This window comes from Herpailurus yagouaroundi, unplaced genomic scaffold (assembly GCF_014898765.1).
Source record: "Herpailurus yagouaroundi ecotype Mexico unplaced genomic scaffold, PumYag 182, whole genome shotgun sequence".
NCBI lineage: Eukaryota > Metazoa > Chordata > Mammalia > Carnivora > Felidae > Herpailurus > Herpailurus yagouaroundi.
This window is the reverse complement of record NW_024412413.1, coordinates 15949319-15969511: the sequence shown is the minus strand read 5'-3', so window position 1 is coordinate 15969511 and position 20193 is coordinate 15949319. Positions and strand designations below refer to the sequence as shown.

At 39.7% G+C, this 20193-nt stretch overlaps 1 protein-coding gene across 2 annotated transcripts in view; it reads left to right on the top strand.

Moving 5' to 3' along the window:
• The window catches only part of POLR3B (RNA polymerase III subunit B), a 104181-nt gene that overhangs the window by 21022 nt on the left and 62966 nt on the right, over positions 1-20193 (top strand). For both annotated transcript variants that reach the window (XM_040491007.1, XM_040491008.1), the window contains exons 10-12: positions 4540-4662; positions 9423-9542; positions 12083-12217. In XM_040491007.1, coding sequence (XP_040346941.1) covers positions 4540-4662; positions 9423-9542; positions 12083-12217 — 378 coding nt within the window. The remainder of the gene's footprint in view (positions 1-4539; positions 4663-9422; positions 9543-12082; positions 12218-20193) is intronic.

Below are 20193 nucleotides of genomic sequence, written 5' to 3'. Positions count from 1 at the left end.
AACTAAATACATTGGTCACAGGTAGTCACATTTTGTGGTCTCCCGCTAGAGGGATGTTTTAAAAGCCTGATGGAACCTTGTTTGATAACTTCTAAGACTTTTCCATCTGGGGAGCAGCACGGGATTTGGGAGAGCTTAGCACCAGACAGACATAGGCCTAATTCCCACTTCTCCACTTGTTAGCTGTGTGACCTCCAGACAGATTTCCCAGTCTCCCTGAATCTTGGATAACTCCCCTATAAAGTGAAAATTTCACCTGAGAGGGTTGTTGTGAAGAGCAAAGGAAATCACGCATATTTTGAAAAGTGGATGGCCTAGAAGGAAGATACTGTTTCTCTTGCCTTCGCTCTCCTTATGCAGGAGCAAAATAAACTGGGCGACCAGGAAAGTCGCATCATTTCTCTTTTTGTGTTGTGTGGCCCTAACACAGACCTTGACAGTCATTAGGACTTGATGGTTGTTGATTGTAACCAACAATTGGCTAAAAGTGACAGAAGCAGCAGGGTTTCCAGGTTTCATGCTGGGTCTGAATATGATGGCTAAAGCTTTTAAGACCTAGATCAGCCTTATTTATGGACTTGAATCACTGCAAAGGTTCTCCTGCCCATGAATCTTTTCCCCCTTTACATTTTGTATTCCCAAGTATTCAGCAGTTGCACTGTGATGGCATCTGTAGTCTGAAAGTTTTTACAGAAAAGATCAGATTTCAAGGGAGCTGGGCATTGTTTCTTGGAAACCAACTTACATTAAAATTGTTGATCTTTGAAGAGAAAAAACTGCAGAGTGAAAGAGGGCTATTACTGTGCTTTTATCTGCTAAGACCACTTTGAGTAATAATAGATTGATTTCTGTCTAAAGAAAGATTAGAGACTTCTGAATATTAGGTATTTGAAGGACTTAATCCCTTCCCATCTTTCACATCATATATTTCAGCATATCCCCATCAGTGGGCAGGTTTTTCTCTTCTGCTCATTAGCGTCTGTCTTTAAACGTCACACTTGTAGTCACACTTCGCGGCCATCCAAGGAGATTTCATGCCCTTTTTAAAGAGCATATTCTCTTACTTTTGTTCATCTTATTGCTGATGGCCAGACTGGGTGACCTGCTGAAACGTATTGTCTCTGCTAATTGTTCATAAGGTCATTATGTAGCACTTATTTCTGACTTATCAGGTGAAATGATTTCAGATATCTGGAGTACAAAGAGTTCCATATATAAAAGCTAGTTTTCAGATGTCTAAATTATGTCTGTGAAGCAAAATGGTTGGGCATTTTGCTATCGTTTCCATAGCAATATGCCATTTATTTGTTGCTGTGACATCCCAAGGCTAAACAGTCACAAAATCAGTTTGGTCTTTGGAGCTAGAGCGCTTTTGATGATGACCTGACTTATCACCCTGTGGTTCAGAGACCCAGTATAGGAAGAGTTTAGTTCTTGTAGAGCAAAGCTTTGCCACTGATGATTCTTTCTGCACATATGGTGTCATTTACCATGTGCTTGGCATATCTTCACTTCATGGCTTAGAAATATTTGGAGGGCCTAAGCAGTCTGTTTAGATCCATGTTAGAACACTTGAAAATTTTATGCAGTTATCAAATTACCGCTTAGATTCAGCCTTGGGACAACTTGAAGCAAAAATTCATAATAATGTCAAATGAGGAAGGACTTTTTCATTATTATTAAACACCAAAATGGGTGATGAAGTATATAGTCTCTCCCATTTGGAGATTTCTAAACTAAAAATTAATTATTAAAATAATCCAGGTGGCCTTAGTTCAGAAGATTTAGATGTTGACATGCCTAAAGAAAGGGGGTGGGTGGATCCAGAAAGCTACTGACAGTTCAGCTCCAAGATTCTTTTTCTGTCCCAGTGAGACCTTGTCCTGCTGTATTATCTGGACGTACTAGGTTTAGCATCTGCCCATATAGCTCTCTTCTGGTGTTTGCACTTTCCTCTGAGAGGGTAGTGTATTAGTTACAAAGTTTTATTACCAAAGATTTTAGAGAAGGATGATTGGATTCTACTGCAAATTAGTTGCCCTAGTTTTGTTTTTCTTATATTTTTATTCCATTGAAATCCACATAACATTCTTTTTTTAAAAATTGTTTTATTTATTTATTTTAGAGAGAGCGTGCACGTGTGAGCACAGGGGAGGAGCAGAGAGAGAGAGAGAGAGAGACAATCCCAAGCAAACTCCATGCTGTCAGTGTGGAACCTGATGCAAGGCTTGATCTCCTGAACTGTGAGATCGTGATCTGAGCCAAAACCAAGAGTTGATGCTCAGGCTACTGAGCCACCCAGGTGCCCCAGAACCCGATAATATTATTTTGAGATTGACAAGTGGAAGTTAATTTATGTTCTGATTAGCTTTTCACAGAGAAATAGTCTCTTCTGGTATCTCTGGCTGGCTTCTTGCAGACCAAGGAGGAAACGTATACAGCTGTCTGTACGGGCCATAGCTGTCAGAGCACATGCACTCAGTGCTTGTTCAAAGGATAATCTAGGGTCTTGTTTTTGTTTCATTTGTTTAAAAATTAGAAGTGATCATTTTCGAGGATTGCTCTCCTTTAATCCATGAAGTGCTGAGTGTCTTAACGAATTTATGTAATTTTTAAACAGTGGAGTTTATGCCTAGCATCGACGTGAACAAATGCATCATTTTAATTAGAGATAAAAGGACATGAAAATCAAAGTATACAAAAGAGATTTGTGTCCTGAGAGCATCTTTATTGTTCACTAAACAAAAAAATGTTTGGATGAAACAAGTTACATGTTTAAAAAGGGTTTTTTTGTAAGTTTCAGTAGTGAATCTAATGCCAAAAGTTGGTCTGTTAGTTTTTGTGCAAATTCAGCATAGTTTCTGTCGTCAGAGATTTGGCAGTTGCTTGCCTGGGTGGCTCGGCTCAGGGTCTTTCATGAGTCAAGATGTCAGCCAGGGCTGAAGTCATCAAAGGCTGGGCTGGGGCGTGGGAAGGTCTGCCTTCATGGTGGCTCCTCCACATCAGACCTTTCCATAGATGGCTCCGGTGTCTTCATGACACTACCCGCGGCTAGCTTCTCTACCCACCCCCCCACCCCCACCCCAGAGGAACACTCTAAGAGAAAGAGCAAGCCAGAGGCTGCAGTGCTGTTTCTAACCAGGCTCCGAAGTTGTACTCTGTGGCTTCCACCTTTTTTTCTGTAGAAGCGAGTCATTAAGTTTAGCCCACACTCGAAGAGGAGAATTAGTTTTTTACCTTTCGTAGAGAGGGTCAAAGAATTGGCGAACCTTTTCTAAGCCGCTACGGTTTGCCTCCGAGGGGGGACATAGCATATATTTAGCTCCCCGCCCCTGAAAGCTTCGAACTTTCAGTAAGTTGACATCTGATCCTAAAGCATCCAGATGGAATTTCTGGATGAGAGATTACTCAGAGTCAAACAGAGGACTGTAGAATTTTGAATCTTCTTGTTATAGAAATGAAGAAAACTGAGGTGGACAAGGTGACGGGACGGTAGTGGTTGTGAGGTCTGTCTTTGACCTTGCTTTAGGATGGACACCTGAGATCCCTTGACCTAGAGAGGTGCCGTCTCTGTTGTACTCCGGCGCGTGTTCTCGATGTTCCTTACTGGAACTTGAGATTCAGTTTTCCCTTTCTCCCTCGTGCGTGGAGAACTAGGAACCAGAGCATCGAATCCTCACTAGATAGTTATTCCTGGTTCTGTTTTCTCTGCATAGCTAAAGGAGGAATTTTAATGCCAACATAACTTTTCCCGTACCTTCTAAGAAGCAGATTCTTTCTCTGCCAAGGGAGGTGTAGTGAGGTTATGCTCTATTTCTTGATGTGGCAGAATTCCAGGCAAGTGTGTGAAGGAGTGAGCCTTCGTGCCATATGGAATCTACAAAGACCTGTGCTGCCGGCTGCCACCTTGCAACACTTAAGAGGAGTGGGTTTCCTGAACCTCTTGAGTGTGTTTTTAGTGTTTTAAAAAACCTCTTTTTAAACTTGCGTAAAGGATAGCTTGATATCTCCAGACTAGTGAGGTAAAACATCCTTTAAGAAAAATCCCTTTAGCCTAAATGTGAACGATTTGACAGTTCTCAGAAAAATTAGTCTTGTGACAAAATTAATTGGGGTTCTGTTTGTTTTCAGCGATGTGTATTTTCTGATTAGTGCCCTTTGGCTGTTTTGGGGTTTTTGGTTTTTGTTATTTGTTTTTGTTTTCAGTTTGTTTTTGTAATTGTGACCAGTGTTTCCACTATACCTTCCTACCTCCTTTTTTCATGATGAAACTCCTAGGCTGTTTAAACATTTTAGAAGATGACACACATGCAAAAAGTGCTTGAGAATGTTTGTTTTCGTCTTCCGAATCAAAATTTCTGTTTTCAGGTTCTTCTGCAGCTTGTGCTATGGCTGCCAATGCCAGATGGCACCGTTTCTGAGAAAAGAGCTAGCTTTTGCTTAGAAGTAATACCCACAAACAATGCCAAATTAGCATAAGCAAATGTCAGTGAGTTAACACAAAGCCAACACTCTTTCTATCTTTTCTTTCCTTCCTAGGCCATGGGTGTGGAGAGTGACCAGGAAATTGTACAGATGATTGGAACAGAGGAGCACGTGATGGCTGCATTTGGGCCCAGTCTGGAAGAGTGCCAGAAAGCTCAGATTTTCACACAGATGCAGGTGTGTCTTTTCATGTCGTCCTTTGCTATGAAAGGGAATTGGAAATTTAATGCTGCCCATGGATAAAGCATCGGATGCAGTCACTTCTTGGGGTGTAGGTGTGGGAGGGTGTTGGGGAGGACCAGTAGAGAAGCTTCTTTGACTTGTACTTTAGGAATTGGAAGAAGGAATTTGCCTTGACAGATGATCAGCCTGTGGTGTCTAACTTGGAAGGGGGATATGTGGCCAAGAGGCTTTTGTTCTGATATAATAGCAAGTGTGCTTTTTTCATTTATTTGCCTAAATGATTTATGATTTTGAACTACAACAACTCCAGTGTAGAAGACTTTTTTTTCCCTCAGTTCTCCTCAATTTCCCTTTTATTCCCTACTTCCAGTTGCTTTCAGTGTCCAGTGTGGTCTGAATCCCTTTTTCTGAATTCCCAGCATCATCAACAAGAAAATTCAAGATCAGAAACCCTTTACCAGGGTAGAGCTCTGTAGAGCCTTCATCGACCTGCTAAGGAATTCCTAGTTGGAACCTGGGGATTTTAGGACACAACACTCAAAGATGAAGACAGGGAGATATATATGCTAAACATAATAAAATGAATTGTACTTCCTGCCCTGGTGACAGGGAGCCCTGATGCCCACATTTAGAATGTTTAGTCCCACATTTGTAAAGTACTTTGCTCCATGTAAAGTGGTGGCCTTACTCATAGCCCTGGGAGGCAGGGATTCCCTGCTATCGAAGCACAACAGACTGTTCTTACGTATCCATACGTACATTGTCGGTTCTGTGGGTTACTTTCAACAAGGTGTAAGTTCCAGGCTGCTTTTTCCTTGTTACCCAGGATGCTTGTAGAGGTAGCATTTTCCCACTTACATCTGTTAGTGTGTGTTGATGTTTTCTTAGAGTCAGAAAAACATTCAAGAAGGTTGATCGTTGTACGTCAGTGTATATATAATCCCAAGGCACAAACCAGTAGGGATTTACTGCCTTCCTCTTTTTATGCAGTTAAGTAATAGCTCCAGTTATTGGGCAGGTGGCATCAGGAGAAGTTGTTTGGATCTAGGAGGTTCCATCTGTGGTCTTTATTGAAAACAAAATATTTAGTGTTCATGAATCTTTGTTTCCAACTGGAATTGTACTGTACAAGGGTTCCAAGAACATGAAGAGGAAACGTTAAGAAACAGCCAGGAGTTGGCTCAATGTGGGGAGACACGCTCTCTCCTTCAAAGCTACGAAATGCTGAGGAAGAGCAGTTTACCTTAATGGTAGTTCAGCGGAGATCTGTGAATATTCATTTTATAACAGATAGCATCATTGTTGCTCAGATAACCCTGTAACACCATGGTGTGGCTTGTGTGAAAAGGCTAAATAGTGGGTTGCAAAATCATTTATTTTTTTTAAATAGGTGCTGACAGAAAGTTAGCTAACTGAATGAGAGAAGTTCAGTTAAAGGTGAGGGGAATATACAAACAGGGGGTGTAAGGTTGACATGGTTTGTACTCTGTGTGCTGGATTAGAACATTGAATAATTATTCGCAGCTAATAAGAGGCTATAGAGAAATGCATACTCCGAAATGGTTGGTAAGTTGAACACGAGTTCGGGCAGTGTGGCTATTTGTTATTCTAAGTGAACATGGAGCAGATCTGCAGTGTATTCTTCTATAATAGAACTTTTGACAACATGGCACTTAGTGGATTGCTAAACCACCTGCGTTGTGTTTGTGTTTAATGCCTCCCTTCTCAGTCTCTCCTCCATTCCTTCTGCCCACAGAGCCTTTTGCTGGGCCTTGGTCACGGACGTTTTCTATCATCCTTGTCAAGGGCTGTGGTATAGAGAGAAGAAATTATTAGCCTTTTGGAGGATAGGATGCACTTGGGGGTGTCATCTTGGCCTGTTCATGACCAGACTGGGCTCTTACCCCAACCCTCATACTATGAACCCTTGGCAACATTATTAATTATTTTAAGGAAGAGCTGACTTTTGCTATATAGAAGGGATACTGGGCTCCCCTTTGTTCCTCTGTTTTTCCCTCAAAGTGAAGGATCTTTAGCCTCTTTCCCAAGGGAACTGGAAGACCAAAATTTAATGAGGACAGCTTAGTTTAGGGAAGACTGAACTGCCTGTCTCTTGGCAGTTCCCACTGACTGTGGGCTTGCTTTCATTAGTTACTCGGTCCCCACTTGCTGCTAGGTCCCTGCAGCAAGGCTTGGCACAGTCTTAGTTTATCATCTGCTCTAACGGATGTTTAACTGAGAAGATCCTGGGTCTGATGTCCCGATCTCACCACGGAGGAGTTCTGTTCAGTTCCTGGCCCTGAACCAGTCAGTGAGAATCAAAGAAAAAGATGACACAACGTCTAGTTGGAGAGACATACCCATAAATAGACAATCAAATTACGGTGTGGTCTGAAGTGGAAAGAAAGCACTTAGTTCTTTATCCATAAGGAATTCAAGTAGAGAAAAAGGAGTGGGGTTAGGAAGGCTTCAGAGAGGAAGTGATACCTGAGCTAAGTTTTGAAGCACAGAAAAGAAATTTCCCAGACATTCAACTGGGGACAGGAATTTCAAGGTAAAGAATCAGGAATCCTAGCCCTCTCTTCTAACGGAAAGCCAATTTAAAAAAACAAACAAACAAAAAAGTGCGTTCATTTGTTGCTACAGAATAATAAGAACCACATCATCTTCTTCTTGAAGAACTTTTCATTATGGGAAAACCTCAACACATACAAAGTATACAGATTAGTATTATGAATCCTCATGTGCCCACCACACAGCTTTGATAATTACAAAACGCTTTGACATTCTTGTTTCATGTAAATGTCTACCTACTCCTCACCAGTTATTTGATTAGTTTTTAATACTTCATTTTTATATGTACATTTCAGCATACATAAATTCTAAGTCTTAATTGCACAATTGTGCATAATTTTTATCAGATGTAGAATATTTTTCCATTACCCTGGAAAGTTCCTTCATGCCCCTTCTTAGCTACTTTTTACCTCTGTCCTCTGATTTTCTTCCCCACTGTTCTGATTTTTCACCACAGATTAATTTTGCCTGTTCTAGAACTTTATAGGTGGAATTATGCAGTATGTACTTTTCTGTGGCCAGTTTCTTTTGCTGAGCGTACTGGCTGATATTCATCCAAGTTGCTTTTATGTCATTTATCCACGCAGTTCCATTTTATTACTGAATAGCATTCCATTGTATGAATATACCACAGTTTATTTTTTCCTGTTGATGGGCACTTGGTTGTTTCACTCGGAATGAATAAAGCTGCTGTATGCATTCCTGTACAAGCCTTTGCCTGGACACTTCAGCATTTCTCTTGGATAAGTACCTACAAATAGGATTGTTGGATCAAAGAGCCATTGTGAATATAACTTTTTATAAAGTTGGAACTGCCACACCTTTTTCCCAAGCATTTGTACCATTTTGCAGTCCCACCCACCCCCCTGTGTGAGAGTTCTGATTGGTCCGCGTCCTCACCAACATTTGGTCTTGTCAGTCCTTTTAATTTTAGCCATTCTACTAGGCGTTTAGTGGTGTCTGTACCATTGTGGTTTTAATATGTGTTTCCCTGATGACTACTGATGTTTAACACTTTTTCATGGACTTACTGACTGACTTTCTTGGTGAAGTATGTCCAAATATTTTGCTCGTTTTCCTCGTTGAGTTGTCTTTTTAGTATTGAACTTAAAAGTCCTTTAAAAAACATTCTGGATATAAATCCCTTGACAGATTTATGTATCATAACTTTTTTTTTTTTTGGTTTGACTTACAGTTATTGATTTCTGTCCTGTGTAAAGAAATTTCTCTTACTCCAAGGGCAAGAATATGGTTCTAGTATTTATGCTTATGTCTAAAATCCACTTAAACTAATAATTTTTTTATTTGTTGTGAGGTAGAGGTCAGAGTTAATTTTTTACTTTGTAGCTGCTTAATTGTTTCAACACCATTTGTGGAAAAGATTTTCCCTTGCGGATTGAATTGCTTTGGTACTTTTGTCAAAAATCATCTGACCAGGAAAGCATGGGTTTATTTCTGGATGTATTTTCTTCCATTGATCTATTTGTCCTTATGCCAGTATCACACTGCCTTGAGTACCATAGCTTTCTAATCAAAAGTAGGTAATGTAAATCTTCCAACTTTCCTTTTTCAAGAGCACTTTAGCTATTCTAGGTCTTTTGCATTTCCAAGTAAATTGTAGAATCAATAGATTTTTGGTCAGTTTGGAGAGAATTGTAACAGTAAGCCATCTTAACACTATTAAACCTTCCTAGTCCATGAAAATGAAATAACCCTCCATTTACTTAGGCTTTGTTTTCTCCCAGCAATGCTTTGTAGCTTTCAGGATAGAGGTCTTAACATGATGTGCTTCCTTTTTGAGGGAAAAGAGGCACAGCTCCAGAATGTTAACTGTGGACAGTGGTTCTCTCTGGGAGGAGGATTGGTGGCTGCTTCATATACGTAATGCATGTGTGTATATATGCATAATCTGTTCATTTGTATATTCTAAATTTCCTACAGTGATCATGTATCAATTTTGTAATAAGAAAACTATAAAATAAGGGAACCAGTGTATTGGACAGCATATAATGCTTTTTGTCATTGATCCATGACAAATGTTGATTTTTGACTAAACCTCATGCAGCATTCTCTATAACCAGAATCCTTGTCTTTTTGCTTATAGTGTTATGTGTGGGTTGGTGTTTAATAAATTTCCTCTAGTGGTGTCATTCAAACATCATTATGTTCTGTTTTTATAGGCGTTAAAATATATAGGGAACAAAGTAAGGAGGCAAAGGATGTGGGGAGGTGGACCAAAGAAGACCAAAATAGAGGAGGCAAGAGAACTCCTGGCTTCTACCATCCTGACGCACGTCCCAGTGAGTAGCACTGAACAAGTCTAAGCTGTGGTCATTGTGGGGTCCTTGTGTTGAGGAATTTTGAATACAAATTTACATTAATTAAAATCTGGTTCTGTAAGAAAAGAGAGACTCTGAAAAGGACTGGGCTGCCCCCGTGGAAATAATCTCCCATTATCAGTGGTTTATTTGTACTTTGGGAATGTTAGCTGTATTCCATCATTATCATCCTGTTTACTCTCTTGTGGTTCTTTTGATCTAAAATTAACAGTTTTTTATATTCATACCTATATTAGTGCTGCTACTAGATTTCATGGTTTTGAAGGGCAGAGATGGTGTTAGGTGTTGTTTTTTTTTTTTAATTTTCACATATATTTCGTATATATATATTTCGTACATATATATACACATACATATGTGTGGGTGTATATATATGATACATATATATATATGATACATATATATATATATATATGTTTTTATTTATTTTTGAGAGAGAGACAGAATGTGAACGGGGAAGGGGCAAACAGAGGAGGAGACACAGAATCCGAAGCAGGCTCCAGGCTCTGAGCTGTCAGCACAGAGCCTGATGTGGGGCTTGAACTTACGACCCATGAAATCATAACCTGAGCTGAAGTTGGACGCTTGACCAAGTGAGCCACCCAGGAGCCCTGATGGTATTAGATGTTTTCAAATGAGGCAAGCTTATAGGGCCTTGCTCACTTATTCTTTTTATTGTAAAATACATATCAAAATTTACCATCTTTAAGTATACAGTTCTGTGGCATTAAGTACATTCTCACCGTTGTGCTACCATTACCATCATAGATACTTTTTTAAAATACTAGATGGTTTATTTCCTAGACCTTGAATTTAATTTAATTTGATTTGATTTTAAGTTTATTTATCTTTAGAGAGAGCATGCAAGTAGGCTTTGCGCTAATAGTGATATGGGGCTCAAACTCACGAACCGTGAGATCATGACCCGAGCTGAAATCAAGAGTTGGACACTTAACTGATTGAGCCAGCCAGGTGCCCCATAGACCATGAATTTTAGAGTTCACATTGTCCAGCCACCTTTACTTACAGTACAGATTCTCCAGTCCAGACAAGCTGGATGGTTTGTCTTGCCACCCAGCTGGTTAGAGAGAGCTAGAATCCATCTTTTGGCCTTGGAACCTGTGCTTAATGCAGTTGACCCTTGAATAAGACGGGTTTAAACTGTATGGGTCTACAGAGAAAGACAGATACCATATGTTTTTACTCTTAGGTGGATCCTGAGAAACTTAACAGGAACCCATGGGGGAGGGGAAGGGAAGGGAAAAAAAAAAAGGTTAGAGTGGGAGAGAGCCAAAGCATAAGAGACTCTTAAAAAATGAGAACAAACTGAGGGCTGATGGGGGGTGGGAGGGAGGGAAGGGTGGGTGATGGGTATTGAACAGCACATCTTTTGGGATGAGCACTGGGTGTTATGTGGAAACCAATTTGATAATAAATTTCATATATCTAAAATAAAATAAAAAAATAAAATAAACTGCATGGGTCCCCTTATATGTGTTGTTTTTTTCTTTCACTAAGTACAGTGCAGTACCATAAATATATTTTCTCTTCCTTAAGATTTTATTAGTCACGTTTTTTCCCCTCTTATTTTATTGTAAGAATACAGTATGTAACAATCAAAATATGTGTTGACTGTTTATGTTATCAATAAGGCTTCTGGTAAACAGTAGGCTATTAGTAGTTAAGTTTTGGGGAGGTAAAATTTGTACATGGATTTTCAACTGTGCAAGGAGTTGATGCCCCACATGCCTATGTTGTTTAAAGGCCAGTTGTATTTACTTTTTATTAATTTACCATTAAACAGAGATTGGCCATGAGGGATGTGGGCCATGAGGGAGTAATCATTCCTCTCCATTTACTATAACGTTACCCTTTCTAAGTGATAGAATTATTTATTAGACATTCTTACCAAATACTGTAGTCTGGCTTATAATGAGTGTATTGTTCATGTGTATTATTCACAAATGATCTAATTCTAGGGTTACATACTCTCCCTTCAGGAACTGATCATAAAGGAAAGTCAAGGGATCTGTGGAAGTGGACAGTGACCACCGAAATACATTCAGATTGGATATTCTTGTTTTAAAACACCTTGTTGGCTAAATAATATACAGATCTCTGATTCTGCCATTTGTATGTATTTTGACTAATTCAAAGAATTAGAAAATTCTTAATATCAAAACTAGGTCTCAATAGAATTTAAAATTCTGGATGACCATTTAAAAGTCAGGACAGCTACAGTGAGTGTCTCTGGCTCCCCACTGCTTTTCCAGGCAGCCTCTCTGTCTCCAGCAAAGACAGAGACAGTCTCTTGGACTGCCTCAGTGCCTCAGGACCCAGAGAAAGGAAGTGGTAACTGCGAGTCCATGGGCCAGCCCAGGGAGGGTGGTGGGCTCCACCTCTTTGAGGGAATGGCATGAAATGTACGGGGAAGGAAGGAAGGAGTTGATAGTGGCTAATGTGCATTGTCTCAGAAATTTTCTCTAACTCCTAAATTACAGGTTAAAGAATTCAATTTCCGAGCAAAATGTATCTACACTGCAGTGATGGTGCGAAGAGTGATTCTGGCCCAAGGAGATAACAAAGTGGACGACAGAGACTATTATGGTAACAAGCGATTGGAGTTGGCAGGACAGGTGATTTAATTACTTTATGTCAGCGGGCCTGAGCTTCAGGTGTAGGTGTGGGGTTCAAGGTTTTTCAAAGCATTAATGCTTACTCAGAATCCCAGTATTAAATAAAAATGAAGCCTCTCTGGCCGAGGTGACGTATTAGGGCTTATTTCTCTACCTGCTGTCTCTTTCCCCGCCTCTCCTCTGGGGGATTCGTAAAAGTTTTCTCTGTAGCACAAAGTGTAGACTCTAGCGGGGTCCCTGATGATCTTGCCCCACTGTACCTTTCTAGCCCTGTCTCATGCCAAGGCAGGCCATTTTTACATCTTCCCAAACACTCCATGATGCTCTTTCATCCTTCCACACCTTTGAGTTCTGCCTTCTGCCTAAGTTGCCCCTCTCCCGTGTCCCTTTACCCTCCCCCAACTGAGGAGCTGCTATCCATTCTTCATTCTTGGAGTCACCCTCTTTGAAACCTTCTGTGAACCGCAGGAGAAGTTAGTTGCTCTGTCTTCCAAATGCCAAAGACACTTTGTTCAGGTCTTTATTTATATGCTAAAGTCTACATAATTCTTTACCTGCAAGCTTCTTCCCCCCCGCCCTAGACAGTAAGCTCACTGGGGACAAGAATACTTTATATTCATCTTTCTAATCCCCCTGTAAAGTGCTAGGCACCAGAGATGCATTGGTGAGTGACACTCTCTGAGGCACCTGGTCTCAAGAGTGCATTTTGGTAGGGGAGACAGTGAACAAATAAACAGCAAAGAAACGAGGTTATATTAAACAGTCATATGTGTTTAAAGAAAACCCCAAATAGGCTAATGTTAGAGAGTTGGGGTGTTGGTGGAGGAAAGGCATGTTACTTTAGTCAGCATGATTAGGAAAGATCTCTTTGAAAAAAGTGCTGTATTTTAAGCTGAGCCCTCAGACATGCCTCTGAGAATTGAATGAGAAGAAACCAGTCTCAGGCAACCTTGGGAACTGCATTCCAGCAATAGCCCTTTGCACATGTGCACAGCGCTGCACAGTTCCAGCACCAGGGGGCTGGAGGAGGATCAGGGCAGCTGGAGTGCATGAGGCAGTGGGGCCCGGTGGGGGGGGGGGGGCGCAGGGAGGGTGCAGAGGACATTGGAGAACTAGTCTGTGGGCCATGGAAGGGGTTTTGGATTTCGTTTTCCTTGTAGTGGGAAACCATTGGAGAATTATAATCACGGAAGTGACATGATCTGATTTTTATTTTAGAAAGCGCTGATATGGAAACGAACAGGCCAGGAATGAGCCAGTTAAGAGGCTGTGACAGTATTGCATGTGACAGATGTTGGTGGCTAGGATAACAGATACTACAAGTAAAACTTTAAAAGTAGGATTAAAAAGTGATAGCAGTTTTAGGTTTTGGAAGAAGGTTAGTGTCTGGACTGCTGGGGAAGTTCTGTGTGGTTAATGGTTGATGCTAGCAGGTGGGTTTTCCACCACCTTCAGATTGACCTCTGTTCAGGGTATCATGGGTATCCCCACCACCATCAGTCCCAGTTTTTAGTTATTTAATTGGCAAAAATCATGCTGTTAAATGAGTTCATTAAAAAAATGTTGATTGTTTAGAAGCATAAGTAATGGAGTCAGGAGAGGAGAGACTATCCTGTTGCTTAAAAAATTAGAATTAAAAAGAGAGTTCCCGTGTGCAAGAAAACATTGCTTTATAAACAATGTAAAGACATAAAAGGCATTGTGTTGGCAAAAATGTGTAAAAACAATAGCTGCTAATTTCACACCCCATGGGATGAGGGAGTATAAATGTGCTTCAGCTTTAGATAACAGAGCTGGATCCACTGGCCAAGTGGGTTCACAGAGCTTTCCCTCCGTCTCTCTGCCACCAGAGGGCTGGCAGGCCAGCCGCCAGTAGAGGTGTTAGCAAAACCTACCGATTTCAGGCTTAATCTTTTCACCTACCTTTTCTTTTTCGGTAATGTGTTCATTATTTGCTGAGCATTACTCTATTCTTTGTCTGCAAATTTTTTGTTTCTAATGCAGCTCGCTTTGTATGGGTGAGATATGGAACGGCACCAAAAATCCGGCACCCTGGAAAGCCAGGGATTTCCACCCTGTGACAAAAGAATGCCGTCTTGACTTCAGAGATTGCCTAATCCCAGCTGTTCTGATAATGTAATTAAGGCTGCCTAATGTCTTTAATTTTGCAACCAGTTTGTGTGAAAAGGAGAATTTGGCACTCTGAAGGCTTAACACTAAATAGCAATCTCAAGACGCCTAATTAGAATTCTCTGACATTAAGCTAATTGGTGAAACTGTATTTCAGCAGCTTAACTTCTTTATTAATTTTTTTTAGCATTTTCATTGAAAATCAATTGATGAGCTGTCAGCATTTTTTCCTTAAATATAATTTGCTCTTTAGTGTTCCTGTCGCAAGCTGGCTGGAAGGCCTAATACTAGCAATGAAAGGTGTTGAATATTATCACCAGCGTTTCATCTCTTTTAATCATTTTACTCTTGACCTAGATAATGTGGCTTATTGTGTGACTTGGCCTTGTAGTTTCCTACTGCCCTGTGAACTGGAGAACGTAATTTCTCTTAAACCAAAAATCTAGAGGGGGAGAAATTTAATGAGGCAGTAGTTCTGTGGAGTGTGCTCTTAATGTTTTACTTGTTTAGGACAAGAGGCGTTTCCTTGCGTTTGAATCGGGGGGCTATGGCGAATTCAGCTGGGATCCAAGAAACTTTGTCATAATTTGAGACACAAAAGTCTAAGTGTAAAGGACTAATTAAAATAGAGCTGAGCCTTTGTGGTTTAGGTTAAGGGCATTTGCTTCTGTTCAGGAGGCTTATTCAAGTTCCTTTTGCCAGTTTCCACAGGAAGTTGCTGCAATGGGCCTCTTCATCCTGCTCACCCCTCTGCACCTGCTTCCATTCCCATATTCTTTCCATGAGTGAAGCTGCTGGGTCTGAGTTGAAGAAAGGATTAAGCTCTCAGAGGAGGAAGTTTTCTTTTTAGAACACTTCTGACATGGTACATTCAAGTCCAAGGTCCTGGCTTTCCTCTCTGCAAAGTTGATTTTAGTAGAAAAGTGGAAGGACATGTCCTAACTTAAGGGGGAAAAGCATAAAATCACATTCCACTTTGGAAATTCTTCAGCAGTAAGCTCGAGGAGAAAACTCATTTGCTTTGAATATCTTCTTCATTATGAGTCCAGAAGCTACCTATGGGTTATAAACGTTCAAGAATATAGTCAGTATGGAACTTGGATAATCTTTAGCTTACATGGTTTCGCTGAGTTCAGAATTCCCACTTCAGTAAATAGTGTATATATGATGCCCCCATGATATTACTTTAATGTTTTTTTAGGTGACTTAGATTACAAAGACGTCAAGCTTTTTTCTTTCTCTGTAAAGGAAAAAAAAATGCCTACAAAAGGGAGAAAAAGAAACTAACGCAATTAATTGTACAGAGGCACTGAAGTGTTTGTAGTATCTATTATATTTGATTGTTGAAGAAGCGTACCTGCTGTTTGTTTGTAGTGAGCCACCAGTTTAGTTTTGGGAACTTTTTATAGATGGTATTCTGGTTATCTGTTGCTGTGTTGCATGCTATCCCAAAACTGTGGCTTAAATTAACAACCATTTCATTATACCTCACAGTTTTGTGGGTCAGGAATTCAGGCAGGATGTGGCTGTGTGATTCTTTTTTGTTTTACATGGTGTTGATGGAGGTCAGTTGGTGGTACTCTGCTATAGGGTGTGGGAAGGGTGGAAGGCTGGTCTTGGCTAGGGCCTGACCTTTCCAGTGTTGTGGCAATGGAGTGGCTCAGGGCTCCAAACGAATGTTTCCTGTGAACAAGACACAACCAGTACAGCCTTAATGACCTAGTCTTCAGCTTCGTTTATTTCTACCCGATTGGGAAAAATCGGTTACAACCTCCACCCAGATTTGGGGCAGTGGGAAGATGTGGGCCACACTTCTCAATGTGTAGTTCAGGAGTCACCCAGAGATTTGTGAGTTTACATACATAATTGGGGTTTCCTCCCTGTGGTTCTGTCATTTTCCCCTTTCCAGCTATTGTGGTAGCACAGATCTTTTTCCTTTGGGTCTTCAATCCAGTAAGACTTTGGGTCTCTCTCTGAGTTTTAGCTTCTCAACGTAGCTTTGACACTTCTTACCAATATGGCCTCCCCTTAATTGAAAAGCCTTAACAACGGGAAATGCACCCAGTGCCATTCACTTTTGAGACATGTTGGCTTTCCTCCAGTTTCTGCCTGCTTTTAGACGCTCTTCAGTGGTCTCAGATAGTTTTGATATTTTGTCTGGAGTTTATAACTATTAGCAGATGAGCCCATCTGATAGGAGCTTCTCTACCAATTCTGGAAACAGAACTGTTCTTGTCTGTTCTTATGACTTCCTATTACATCCCATTGACTTGGTTTCTGTGGTTATACTATTTCAGATAGTTACCATGGCTTAATATCATTTAATACTTTATTATGTAATTTTTAACATGAAAATAAAAATGTTACATAAAGTTTCGAAGGGTACAAGTAAAATCAACACCCTCAGAGCCACTCTCTGACTTAATAATTCTTAATAATCAGCCGTTAATACCATTCCGTTAACCAGTGTATTTCTTCCTTACTCTGTTTCTCTTTTCCCCTTATCCTGAATTTTTGCACTTTTTTTTATTATATCATCTGAATTTTTAATTTAAAAAATATAATATATATTATTAAAGTATAAGTTTTGCTTATTTTTAAGTTTTGTAAAAATAGATTCATACCATGTACCTTTTTCTGGAACATTTTCTTCATTCAACATTGTTCTTAAGATCTGTATTGTTGGGTGTCACTATACTTCCAGTTTTGTATTATGTTCCATTGTATATATGGAATATGATATGATATAGATGATAAATAACACTTTATCCATTCTACCAGTCAAGGCCTTTGTATGATTTCCCTTTTTAAAAAATATTAACATTCATATTTATTTTTTCAGGTGCCCATATGCAAGAGTTTCTACAAATAGGATTGCCAAATCCTAGAGTCAAGTTAAATCTTCAGTTTAACTGGAGAATGTCAAACTAGTTTCCCAAGTATTTGTACATTATACCGTATATGAGTTCCTGATCGTCTCCATTCTATGCCTTAGTGTCAAACTTTAAAATTTTTGTGGTATTAATTTGCATTTCCTTTATTACTAATGAGGTTGAGCCTCTTTTACATATGCTTATTGACCATTCCTGTTTTTCCCTCTTTGAAATGCTTTTTGGGTTGTTTGCATTTTCCTTATTGATTTAGAATTTATTTATTTATTTTTTGTAATTCTAGGTTTTGCTGGTGGTTTCCTCATGGTGACTTTCAACTATATATTCCTCTCTATTTCTCTCCTTTAAATTTCTTTTAAACCAGGAATTAAATTGAGAGGCTAGATCAAATTCAAGTTCTTTTTTTTTTTTTTTTTTTTTGGCTAGAATGCCATTGTACAGTTTGCTGTTATATCCTATCAGGAAGAATATGACTAGTTGTATCTATATTTGGTGCCATGGGAATTGATCACTGGGAATTTGATCCCATGGTGCCATGAGAATTGATCATTGGGATCTTTCTCTCATGTGAGAGAGAGAAATTCCAGGGAAATATCCAGTATTTGGGACCCTGATTCATCTGTGAAGTTCCCCATCAACTTTTCTCCTGATGGTTTTATTTAACAGCTGATGATGATTATTCCATTATCCATTGTTTAATTAGGGCATGGAAAATAGTGATACTTTTTCTGCTTATTTTAGCTAGAATTTTTCAATAAAGAATACTTTTCAGTATCATCTCTTTGGTTTCCCTGAGACATAATTTATATGGAAAAGGCAGAATAAATGCTTGCTGGATTTTTTTTTAGCCAGTTTATAGAGTATTAATTTAGCTCTCTAGTTACCTCCACAGATGAAGGGTTGTTTTTTTTTTTCTATCATCATAAACTTAGGAATTTTAACATTTAAACTTAAGTGTTAGAATTACTGTCTCCGTTAAAAAAAAATAATAAAAAGCCTGCTAGTTTTTGATAGAGATTGCATTTGAATTTATAGATTTGGGGGAGAATTAACATCTAAATACTGAGTCTTCTAATCCATGAACATAGTATATCTCTGCTATTGAGATTCTCTTAATGTCTCTCAGCTTTTTGTATACTAACCTTGTATCTTACAAGCTTGCTAAACTCATTGGTTGTAGTAGGTTTTTTTTTTTTTTTTAAGACTCTGGGATTTTTTTTATATGGACATACATGGTATCTGCAAGTAATAACAGTTTTCCTTTCCAACACTTACATATTTTTTTTCTTGCCCTAGTGTAATGAATGGTACCGCCAATACAGTGTTGAGTAGGAGTGGTAAGAATGGGTATTCTGTCCTCTTCCCCAATTTTATAAAGCAAAGCTTTCAGTTTCCTGCCCTTCCCAGTGGTATCTGGCCCCTGCCATGTACAAGTGCAGAATCCTTGACCCAGGCATGTTTCCTGCTCCTCTCCCAGGGAAAGATGGTTTGGCTTCTCCTCCTCTTTCCTCTGGCCTTGTACCTTTTCCTGGAATTGGTGACCAGAGGGTTTGCTGGCCTCCCTCCAGCGGTAGAATGCTGTTGCTTGTTACTAGATGTAAGACTTAGGGTGGGAGCAGGGGGGCTTTCCTCTCTACCCTTAGGGACAGATGACTTTTGCTTCTGTCCTTCTCTCAGTGCAGGTCACCTTTGCCCGGAACTATTGGCAGGAGGGTTTCCTGACTTCTTCAGTGACTTAAAGATTTTGCTTCATGTGAGAGAAAGTCCAGGGAAATCAGGTTTTATTGCTTGTTCTAGTGAAGGAATCTTTCTCCAGTCTTTTGCTTTACTTCAGTCTTCCATGAGCACTCCACAGCAAAGAACTTGGGGGTATGGATCCTCTTGTAGGTCTGAGGCTCAAAAGGCATCTAAGCTTCCATGGTAGCCCATATTTGGCTTGTAAGAAGTCCTTAAAATTTTGACTGATTTCTTCTTCCATGGCAGACTTCATCTCTGTCATGTGTCCCATCTCCCTTGGGAGAGACTGTTACTCTTTGTATTCAGCTCACCTGGGTGCCTTGCAGCCTTACCTCTCTGTTGAACCCCAGAAATGTATGACTTCGTAATTGATTTATCCGTTTGTGTTATTAGAGTGGAAAAGTATGTTGTCGTGTGACTTTCTGCATCCTACTGGATGTGGAATTTGCAAACTTTCTTAAGCTCTCTACTCCCTCCAAATCCTAGCTTTCCTTCCACCTCTGCTATTCATCTCTTCCATGAAATCATTCATTAATCCTGTTTTCCAATAATCTTACGTAAGGGATTAAACACTTTTTTTTTTCTAGCATTGGCTGAACTGTGTCGTTTCAGACTTTACTTTGGTCTCTATTGCCTTTACATCCTTCTCTGCTTATGTAGACTTATGCCCAGACCATTGGTCTGATGATTGTATCTGAGTCTGTGGTCCAGTTTTTACTGGTCTGGAGAGGAATGAGTAAAGATGGATGATGTGAGTTTTATCAAACAAATTGTATTTACTTTTTTTTTTTTTTTTTTAATTTTTTTTTTTCAACATTTATTTTATTTTTTGGGACAGAGAGAGACAGAGCATGAACGGGCGAGGGGCAGAGAGAGAGGGAGACACAGAATCGGAAACAGGCTCCAGGCTCTGAGCCATCAGCCCAGAGCCCGACGCGGGGCTCGAACTCACGGACCGCGAGATCGTGACCTGGCTGAAGTCGGACGCTCAACCGACTGCGCCACCCAGGCGCCCCTGTATTTACTTTTTTGTGTTTTTCTCTTGAGATTATTTGCTCTGCCATTTTTGATGTTAAAATGTGTTTTTGAAAATGAGATGATGTCAGTACATGGGTGTTTTTTATTTTATAACCTTTTTATTGAGAAACATTACAGACAGAAAAATGCATAAAACATAAATTCCAGTTTAATAAATTGTAAAACAAATAGCTTTGTAAA